The sequence below is a fragment of the Camponotus floridanus genome, unplaced genomic scaffold (assembly GCF_003227725.1).
Source record: "Camponotus floridanus strain SB8 unplaced genomic scaffold, Cflo_v7.5 scaffold141, whole genome shotgun sequence".
Lineage (NCBI taxonomy): Eukaryota > Metazoa > Arthropoda > Insecta > Hymenoptera > Formicidae > Camponotus > Camponotus floridanus.
Genome location: NW_020229261.1, coordinates 422501 through 434413, shown reverse-complemented (window position 1 = coordinate 434413; position 11913 = coordinate 422501). Strand labels below are relative to the sequence as shown.

Sequence of the window (11913 nt, the reverse complement as noted above, 5' to 3'; positions counted from 1 at the left end):
CTAAATTTAATATTTTATTTTTTGTAAATTGTATTAATATTTTATTTTATCACTACTAAAAATTGTATTTTTTTTAAAATTATACAATTTTAAATTCAAAGGTGAATGTTATTAGTATCTAATATGATAATATTTATTTAATAAAATATTGAAAGACAAAAGTAATTCAATTTAAATAATTTTTTTTTCTAACTTATTTGAAATCATATACATTGATTATCATTGAATAATCATTTTAAATAATAAAAATTTTGCAATTTTCTTATGTTGAGAATATTGGTACTAATAGCATCAATTATTAAATTGTAATTAACATTATAATTATATCTATAAATTGTAATTATATTATTTTTTATTTTTCATAATTTTCTTTGCAATTGTATAGAAATTATAATCTAGTTGCAATAATGTAAAAGAAATCTATTGTACATTACACGAAATTAGGTGAATACGTACAATAACAAAATTTGTTTAATTAACACATTTGATATATTTTATTTGAATATTTTTATTGCAAAATTATTCAAATATTTGGATAGCTTATTTTTTATACTAAAAGATTATTAATAAATTCGAGCAATTTTCGTAATCGCGCAAATACCGTAAAAAAATTTTTTTACATAATATAAAGGTTATTAAATAAAAGTGAATCAAGAAAAACACGATGTTAACCCAATAATTAGATATTAGCTTTTTACGTAAAATTTGTCGTTCTTTTAATATTATAGAAAACACAAGTATATTCGAAAATAAAATATTGCGAAATATTAAACATTATCAATCATGCGGAAATTAAAATCTGTAAAACAAAATAATTTTCTTTGATTATTGTTTTTAATTTAATGTATTTCGAGAATTTCGCATCGCGTTAAATATTTATAGATTACGATTTATTGATTTATGATTTTATAATAAATTATATTGCAAACAATTGCGTTCTTTTCACGTTTTTGGATGTGATCGCTGTCTCGACGAAGAAGCCTTATCGCTGTCCCTCATGTCAGGTGGACGCTAGCAAATGCGCGGTTTGTACTGGCGGAGAATCGAAACGATTTTCATTGCGGAAAGTTATTTCTCGTCGGTTTTTGTGAGATCTATCCGCAACGCTTAGTTCGGTGCCTCATTGAAAATTGAAAGTTTCATTACAGAGTAGGAATTAAACCCAGGTTTTCGTGGCGGTTCCTGGAAACAATGTTTTGGCAGTGATTTAACGACAATCACCATACATTGTTTGAAATCGAATTACAAAATTCATTATACTTTGAAAGAAGATATATTTTCTCTTTTTGTTAAAAATGTTCTTCCATTAATATCCTTCGATTAATATCACTATTATTTTAATAATGAAAATAATAATTCAAAAATGGATATAATAGATAAAATTCACTTTTTCAAATATAAATTTAATTTAATAAGTTTTTGCGCAAACTTTTTTGTGCAAAATTTTTATTATTTGAAAAATTATGGTTACAAACAAGTATATTTTATTAATTAATTTTGAATTAATTTTATTTTTGGTCTCTTTTAAGAAACCACTTACAGGAATTACTGGATGCTCCACTATCTTATGTATATTATAATTAGTTTATTTTAGATAAGAGTGTACATATAATAAAATACATGTGCGTAAATTGTGACATATTTGAAAAACTATTTTTTAATATTATTCTTAATAATATATTAGGAATGCATGATATAATATAAAATGTGTGATTAATTAAAAAATTCGAGACAAATCGAATGGGTACTCTGATATCAGTAAGATATCTGCAAATTATTGTTGTTACGTGCTAAGTCTTAACTGTAAAATGCAACAGAAAAATTAATTTCTTGATAATCTTTCGTTCGATGTTGCTAAATATTCAAGTTGAATTTTTTTTTAATCTTGCTGTTATCAGATTTGATTTGTCTCGAATTTTGAGCAAATTTGGTACCCTAAAATTATTATTATTCACACATTTAATCAAGCAACGATAAAAGCGCATGTATTTCATTTTACCTTTAAATATATTTGATTGTAACATGTATATAAAAACTATTATATCCAGTCATTTTTTAGTAAAAAGAAAAGATTTCTTAAAATGGAAGAAGATGTTTTTTTACGCGAATTTTAATATTATATATTGAAAATGATAAGAAGGGTAACAGTCGTTAATCCGCTGCCAAAATCGCTGTTATCGGGAGCAGTCAGGAAGATCGGGGTTTCGTTCTTTCTTGTAGAGAAGCTTCTGATGTTTAATGAATCACTTAACTATCCGTTGTGGATCGATTTCGCGAGATCCGAAATAGAAGAAATAAGACAAATTGAAGTCGCTTCCCACTTTTAGGATCGTTCTTCTCTCTGTCAGATATTAACCAGCGTGTTACTCGGCAGAGGGATTTTGATCTGGTCTAATCGTTGGGCCAGCTATTCTTCATTGAGCGTGGCAATAACGCGATTATTTTAAGGCATAAGGATATTAAAGTTTGCCTGTTTGCAATTGTTCGCGGAACAAGATATATATTTTACTTTTGATCGCGAAATTTACATGAAATTGTATATTTGAAAAGAAATCGACTATTAGATTCTGCATACGCGTTTGATTCCTTACGTATATTATAATATTGTGCAAATTATATGAAATGCGCCTCTAATGTTGCAATATTTTTATTGTCGCACAAAATGATAATAATTATATTGCGCACGTTGTATTCCGATTATTATAGAAATTATGTGTATTGTGGTTAAATATTACTGTTATTATTAATTTATTTATTTATCATATATATTCGCGAAATTTAAACCGCGAAATTTAATTTTTTCTCTGATTTAATTGTTGGATAACATCAAAGTTTTACTTATCTTTCCGCGTCATCAAACATTTTTTTTAGAAAATCTTATAAAATAAATTAAAATTTCGCATTAAAATTACTTTTTCTTAATTGAGAGGAACACAAGCGATAAATTTATTAATGATTTTTTTAGTCGCGATAGATTATCAGCTACGCTAATCTAAAAATTTTCTAAAAATTTCTAATCAATTTTACGTTGTACGTATTGCGGATATTTTCGTGTAATATAGTAAAGTAATCTATGTATATATTCTACATAACAATTTTTTATGTATTATATATAATATATATTTTATTGTTATATATTACACTATATATTTTCAACGAAAAATTTTATGTATTATCTTATGTATTAACAATTTTATGTATTATATATATATATATATATATATATGTGTGTGTGTGTATTATGTATATATATTTTATTATTGTTATTGTTATACATTATATATTTTCAATTTGATTGTATTATTATATATTAAATTAATTTTCTAATTTATATTTTATAACTCTATTGTATTTTGAGTTAAAATAAAATATTATATATTAAGTTATACTATTATGAAAATGATAACAAAATTATGTGTAAAAGATATTTGTAACAATAAAAAATAAATCTTGAATAAATGTCGAAAAATGGAAAATATATCTTCATTTTTCGAAAAATTATTTTATTCTTCGAATTTTCCTTTTTTTTCTTTCTATATATATAGTATTATTGTAAGTCCAAGAATGTGTGTGTGCTCTCAACATCATTATCCGTATTATTAAAAATATTTGAATAAATTCGAATACATATTTATTTGATGTTGATACCAATTTATAAATTGTACTATAATTATATACTATATATATTTTGTAATATTGTAATATTTTTGTAGTATATTTTTATATGACTTGTAATATATTTTTATATGACTGCAAGCTATGTAATTATGCATTATAATATTTTATAATTATATAATATATATATAATATATGTATATTTTATACATTCTTTGTATTATACTTTCTATTTGGAAAATTTGAAAAACCTACATTATATTAAAAGAAAATAAAATAAAAAAATTGTACCTCTTCGATGGTATCTCCACCTTAACGAAGGCATTTGCCGGGTGAGGAGGTTTGAGTACTCTAATGATCCGGAGAGCTATGCCGGCGGTAACGTAGGCCGGTATTCATACAATTTGTTTTTATATTTAATCATCTTAAATATAATCTTAGATCGCATCTTAAAATTCTGTTCAATCTCAATGAAATAACAAACATTTTCTAAATTTTACTTAAAACGATTTTAAATATAAGACTGTGTAAACACTGGCCTTAATTACTGGTAGGGTTACCCATGCCGGATAGGTCAAAGAGAAAGAGTCAGACTAAGAGAGATACCGTAATTATAATTATTATATTAATAATTATTAATTAATTATATATATTAATATATATTATATATTAATTTATATTATACATTATTAATATATATTATATATTAATATATATTATACATATTAATTGTTAATATAATAATTATATTATATTATAATATATTATAATACTTAGTTAATAATTATTATATATTTTGAATAAGATGGAAGAGAGTAAAAGAATGATAAAACGATAAGAAGAAAGAAGCACGAGTCCCTATAGTCTTGAGAATGCGACAGATCACAACATTGCAAAGATTTGAAGAAGAAGATGCATCGGATAAACATATGTAGTAATTAGGAATAGCTTGTAATTAAGTCGACTAATAATAGTAATACTTTTTAATTATGTTACACTTTATAATTTAGCACATTGTATTATATATACATATAAAGCATCAAGCATTAAATATTTTGCTGTTATGAAAATTGTAATAGAACAATATAAAAAATTTGCTACATAAAGTGTAACATTCGAAAGCATTTTTTTTCACTGACGAGATACTATTAAAGATCAATGATTTTGCAAGATTTATCGTGACACGAAACATTTATGTATATACATATACATATATATTTATGTATATATATATATATATATATATATATATATATATATATATTTAAAGTAATCTAGATCGCGTCTTGAGATTCCGTTCAGTTAGTAAAATAGTTGTATTTTCCAACTTACTTAAGAGGATCTTAAATATAAGAGTGAATTATGAATGCGATGTATTTTTGTGCGGACATTTATCGAAAGGAATGCACGTGCTTCTCTAAATTGAGAGGTAAGATTGCAAAATATCGAAGCTTTATGCAATGTGTGTAATCTAAATCTGTTAACGTACAAGTATTAGAGTAACGGAATAAGTATATGTAATTTGATTAAAAATACGTTTCTTATATGAATTTTTAATTACAAATTTTATTATACTACAAATAAAAAAATCATGCTTGCGCGACGTGATTCTAACAATTTACCGACATGCACAAAATGACTTTATCGACAGTCGAAAAGTATTTTGACTACGTAATTCTGGCGTTTAACGTGAATGCAGATGGCGATACTAAACAGCAAAAAAGTTGCCGCATTGTGTGAAACGCGAGGCGCGAAATATTGTATTTCGTATATCGTTCTTTGCGAAAAAAATGTGTGAAAGTGTTGTATTCGCGATTAACAGTTCGTTGATGAATACTAATCAACGCAAGTATAATTTGTCGTGCATTGGATATCTCTTCAAACTCTGTATATGCATCGTTTTCGAATCGTCCTGATTGCACGTTCCGATAATACAGTGATCCAAAAAAGATCGTCGAATAAATTTCGTACGATTAGAATCGTGCACAGTATCGAGTGACTTTTATTTATTTGAAGCGCGATGTATTTTTGTGCGGACATTTATCGAAAGGAATGCACGTGCTTCTCCAAATTGAGATGAGGTAAGATTGCAAAATATCAAAGTTTTATGCAATGTGTATAATCTAAATCTGTTAACGTACAAATATTCGAGTAACGGAATAAAAGATAAAGATTTTGAGATCGTACAAGTTCGTATGATATATATGTATATATTAATCTCAATCTTTATTATATATTTATATATTTATTTATTTATGAGTCTTCTTTTTCTTTTTCTCAACATCATTTATTTATTTATTTATTTATTTATTTATTTAGTTCGCACCTTCACGGTCGCGCAAGTGCGGAGCCGCACATGCGCGCGCACGGAATCCCTAAGTCCCGATCTACGATAGGTAATTTAAGCCCTAAGCCTTAAGAAATTGACCAATTACAGTCGAGTATTCTCTTCATACTTGACTGTGATTGGTCAATCTCCTAAGGCTTAAAGCTTAAATTGCCTATTGTAGATCCGGCCTAATCGGATCACTGGACTGTCTGAAAACAATTGTTGAGCTACTGCGCATGTGTACGAAAACGCGATCTACAATTATTTGCCCAAGATGAGAAGTGAGGAGACGAGAGAGAAATATTATATATTCATCGTTCGAGATTACCACAATTTGTGTAATAAAGTGCGCATAAGACGAAATGGCATTATTCCGGGCATTGCCCGTTGGAATCGGGGCGACATCCAAAATCATCTCACGGAGCGTTCCAGCTGTGTTTTATCATGTCAATGTAAATATGATTAATTTAGGTTCTTATCATCATATTGATCCCCTAACCTCTAATCACTTTCATCTTATTATTATTACTTTTACGTTCACATGATTTTAACAGTTAATTTAGCATTAAATTTGTGATATGAATGTAATCCTGAAGATGATCGAAATATTATTCGTTTCGTATCGATGCCGCATTTTAATGCTTTAAGATTGATTTAATCGGCATTAAATGACTGGTATAAACACGGATCTTTCTCATAATCTTGTTTATATATATGTTGTGCATTTCGTAATAGGAATATAATAATAGTTCTCTTTTATTATAATTCAATTGTTTTTCTACAGCTGATTGTTCATATGGTGTAATATGCGTCTGTTACTCATCAATATCGATACTAATCTATTACTCATCAATAACATCGATTTAATGTCACTGACGTCTTTTTGATATATTTATTTTATTTCGATTAACGGCGGCACCATTTAAATGACATCATAATCGGTCACTTTAAGAAACAATTCAGTAACTCTCATAACTATATAATAACTTTTAGTTATCATAAGTACATTGTTTTATGTGAAAATAACAAAAGAAATGATTCAAACAATTATTTTTAATTGTGTTAAATGTTAATCATGTTATCAATAAGTAATTATTTGTGTGTCGCATAATATTACATGTTGTTTATACATTATGCTTCTGAAATGACACACGAATGTTACTTTACAATTGACATAATAGGTACTAGATCACTATGAAAATCCGAGAAACGTTGGTTCATTGGACAAAAATGATACACAAGTTGGAACAGGTCTTGTGGGAGCTCCCGCTTGTGGTGATGTGATGAAACTTCAAATTAAAGTTGATGAAAATGGCAAGATAATTGATGCCAAATTCAAGACTTTTGGTTGTGGCTCTGCTATTGCTTCGAGTTCTCTAGCGACAGAATGGGTCAAAGGAAAGACGGTAAGCTGTTTCTTATATAATATATAATTTATCACAATACAATATTTAAAAGAAAAAGATATATATTAAGAGATAATGGATAGTTTTCTTTCATTATTTTTTTTAAATAAAAGAAAATAAATTTTTTTATAAACTTTTTAAAATTTCTTCAAATCAAAAATAAAATTTCATAAAATTTTTATCAAATCTTGTAATTTTTTTTTAAAACTTTTAATTTTATTTTTTAGGTGGATGAGGCATTGGCATTGAAAAATACTGATATTGCTAAAGAGCTTTGCCTTCCTCCTGTCAAGCTGCACTGTTCGAGTAAGTATTGATACTTTAACTAGAATCTTTTTTTCTTTTTTTAATTGAAAAATTGATTTTTAATGTAATGCAATATTATTAAAATAAAAAAAATTTCATTTAGAAAAAACTAATAAAACTTGAATTTGTATACTTGATTATCAAAATTTCCTGATTCTAATTTTGATGTAATTTTTTTCTTCTAAATTATAGTGCTTGCCGAAGATGCAATTAAAGCTGCTCTGTCAGATTATCGCATTAAACAACAATCAAAGGAGAAAGAGCCAAACAGCACGAGTTAAAATTGATTATGTAAAATTGATTATGTGATAGTAATAAAAATAGATATAATTATTTTTCTCTTTTCATAGAAATTATTTATTATTTTAAGAGTATCATACATTATAATCATTATATTTAGAGCTAGGGAAATGACATTCCTTAGTCTATTATCTCTTCTCTGAAAATGTTTATATATGTATATTAACAAGATGACAAAAATTGTACCTGTACTCTGTACTATTTTGTTAGATGAAATAAAATTATTTAATTAATTTTTGAAGTGGATGCACATCATTTTTATTAAAGAATTATGTGAATCAGATATATCAAAAGTTAATGAATCTAATACATATTTCGAGATTATGAAGTTGAAATTGAAATTTTGCAAAACATTTTTAATGTTTTAAAATATAAAATTAATAATTGGCAACATTTTTAATGTTTGGCAAACATTTTTAATGTTTTAAAATATAAAATTAATAATTTGTATGAATTATAAAGTAAAAAGATTTGCCCTGTAGAATATAATTTAATCTCAAAATCATAAATATATTGTATATTGAATTAACTTTTTTATAGTGATTACACAAAAATTCAAATACAGGATTAAAATATAAATAATCCTACAGGACAAATCTTTAACTGCTCACAAATTAATTGTTAATTTTATATTTTAAAAGGTTAAAAGTGTTTTATGCAATGTCAAATTCATGAATGTCGAAATGTATTAGATTTATTAACTTTTACGTAACTGATTCGTGTAGTTTCTCTTTAATACATTGCGAATAATTTATATTCATATTTTTCATTCGTAAAATTGACTTCATCATTTATTATATATCAAGAGAAGATAAGAAAACTGGTGCTTACGTCACATGTGGTGACGCGATAAATAGCGTGTGATCGATATCGTTATCAACGAAAAAGTCACGAGGGCCATGTGCGACGACCTGAGTGAGTGACTCATATAACAAGCACTTTATTACGCGCGTGTATTTTTCATCCACGGCCTTTATCTGCAACAATGCGATTGTCTCCTTATTTTGTGAAGTATCCTTAGCTATGCTTCTGCGTTACACGAGAGAAGTTTCTCTTTTGTTATGCAATTATTGATATATATCTTTTTTTACCTCGTTTCGTAAATTCAAAGCCGAATTTTCGTTTCAAATCCGTCGTTTGGAAACAATAATATAATATTATAAATGTAATTTTATATTTGTTTAATAATATAATATTTTATTTCATTTGTTTAATAATATAATATTATATATATAAATATAATATTTGGAACTAAATACAATATTTCTTGATGCATTCTAAATGAATTGGAATATCGTAGTTGTTAGCTATTATGAACGATTATGTAAGTGTACGTCAATTAATATATTATATGTCTTGTCACGTTCCGTTTACTTTTTTGATAAAATCGATCCTCCTTGACATGAAAAAAATAAGGAAAGTCATTTTGTTTCCACAATTTTCAATATATTTTTGTTAATTACATTTCTAATGTGCAGATTCTAAAAATTAAAAAGCGAAATTTATTTAAAAAAATTAATTGATGGTATAGTTTAATTATAGCATAATGGATTCCTCAATTAATAATTCCTATATAATTATATAATTGATTTCCTGCTTTATTTCACACTTTTTTTAAGGAAAATATCGCATGCGTGCGTTTCTTTTTTCACGTTCCAGAAAATTGGAGTAGATAATTAGATTTTAAGGAAAAAAAAACATGGTTTCCTTCTTCAAATCAATAGTTTATATATTTTCTACGAATTAATCAAGGTGAATTATTCGTGAATTATGTGGAGACCTGACGAATATAAAGCGTTGCAAGATTCGAATTGACATTTCGATGTCTTCAATCTAATCACAAATAATGTACTTAATGATTCCTTAAAGTGATACCATGCGAATTGTTGATTTCGCAATAGATAATCTATTACGATAACAGTTCTTTCTCGACATAGGAGAACGTAAATTTATTGCAATATTTCTAAGAACAGCGCAATTAGCGAGTATTACAAGAATGTTCGTAGAAGAATGCTTGCTCTCTCGCGAGGAATGCCACAGACGATCTCGATTAATTAATTCTGGCTCATATTTCTTTGTCCCTTCCTAGTTCACAGCTCTAATCACAAGACACAGAATGTTGCAAAACAATCACATACTTCTGAATCAGAATGTTATATGTTGATGTAAGGAGAATATCTTTTTCAATAAATAGAAGGCAATATCTTTTCCAATATCGAGAAGATGTTTTTTCTTAAACGCTAAAAAATTTTGACGAACAAATATGTTATACGATTAATAAACAATTAAAATATGAAAGATAAATAAATTATTATATATATGTATATATATTAATTAATGATTCATTTATAAATGAATACATAAAGTAATGAATAATTTATGTATGATTTTTTATTTTTCTGAGAATAAATTATTATAACATTTAATAATTATTATAATTATTTTTCTTCTTAAATTAATTTAGAAAACCATTTTAATAATTAATAATTAATAATTTAGAATTAAACTTTATTTTGGATGCTTTTTATATCTTGGGTTTTTATTACTAGCTACTTAATATCAAAAATTAGAACAATATAACAAAATAATATCAAATAAAAATAGAGAATATTTGTCATGTATTATATTAATATAATATAATTAAAATATTATTAAAAAAGTTTTGAAGTATTTTTATGATTATTATCTTTTCATTTCTCTATTTAATTTGAAATATTTAAATAATACACATCAAATGAGGACACAAGTGGATATACAGGGCAGAGATTATTGACTGCGTTCTTTATCTTATACTTGTCATAATACCAATTACTGCTTAATAAGAACTAATTTATATACTGCGTATTGTGTGTATTGCTCATCATGTCTTTTCATTCGGCTTACCAAAGGAAACAACTAATTAATTAAGTCACAGTCGCAGTCACAATAGACTATTTTACTTTACACATGATTCCAGCATTATTATTCTCTCGTTTATCAGATTCGCGTTTATCGAAAAATTTTATGTCACTGAGAATAAAACTTCAGTAAGAATTTATTCGAAAATTCCATGTGTTTAGAATAAATATGTAAAATATATGCTGAGTTTATTTTATTGTTAGATTTATTTTTTAGAGATAAAAACATGACATTAAATAATGATCGTAAAATTAATCAATTCTTTTTTCTTAATTTTATATCTTAAGTAATGATCAACAAATTAATTGATTCTTTTCTTTATCTTAATCTTTTTTTTTATTATATGAGTGATTGATGAGAATTGTGTGCGTGAATGCGAACACAATTATATAATATCGTTACACAATCAACGTGAACTCATTTTCGATCATTGACTATCTTTCAGATGACTTTATCATAGCTTCGCGTATAAAGATAATAATGTAACAATTATTATTTTAGCATTTTGTTACTTATTGCAATAAATAACATATATATGTATATATATATATATATATATATATATATATATATATATATATATACATACATACACACTTACATACAGGGTGTTTTAAAAAGGTATATCAAAAATTTAAGGAGATATTCTTCACACCTGAAGGATGAAAAAATGTTATATGGACATAGGTGCAGAAATGCTTATTTCAGAAGTTATGTTGAAAATACTGTTAGCTGTATTACTTACACAAGGAAAAATTTAGAATTAATTATTGTAGACAATCGTTTAATTAGGCTTATTTACATTAGGTTTTAATGTGACCTTGAGTATGTTACAATAAATGTTGAAAATGTTTATGCATTTTATTGCATTTTTTTTAATACAAGCAGTGACACGCATCGATTCACGGACACGTAAAAAATGCCCGGCGTACAGCGGATTGTCTCGCAACCTGCAGTGTCACGAAGATCTTGAATATCACACATTGGTGACATTTTTGAACGTGTCTGATGCGTCGACGTATCACTGCTTGTATTCAGGAAAATGGTGAACATTTTCAA

General features: G+C 26.0%; 1 protein-coding gene across 1 annotated transcript; it reads left to right on the top strand.

Annotated features, from left to right (window-relative positions):
* The first annotated feature begins 6200 nt into the window (after window positions 1–6200).
* Window positions 6201–8189, top strand: LOC105249817 (iron-sulfur cluster assembly scaffold protein IscU). Its single transcript, XM_011255562.3, has 4 exons — window positions 6201–6396; window positions 7126–7350; window positions 7578–7656; window positions 7849–8189. Exons 1-4 carry the CDS (start codon window positions 6307–6309, stop codon window positions 7935–7937), a joined length of 483 nt encoding a protein of 160 aa, XP_011253864.1. The 5' UTR covers window positions 6201–6306; the 3' UTR covers window positions 7938–8189.
* Window positions 8190–11913: the final 3724 nt, after the last annotated feature.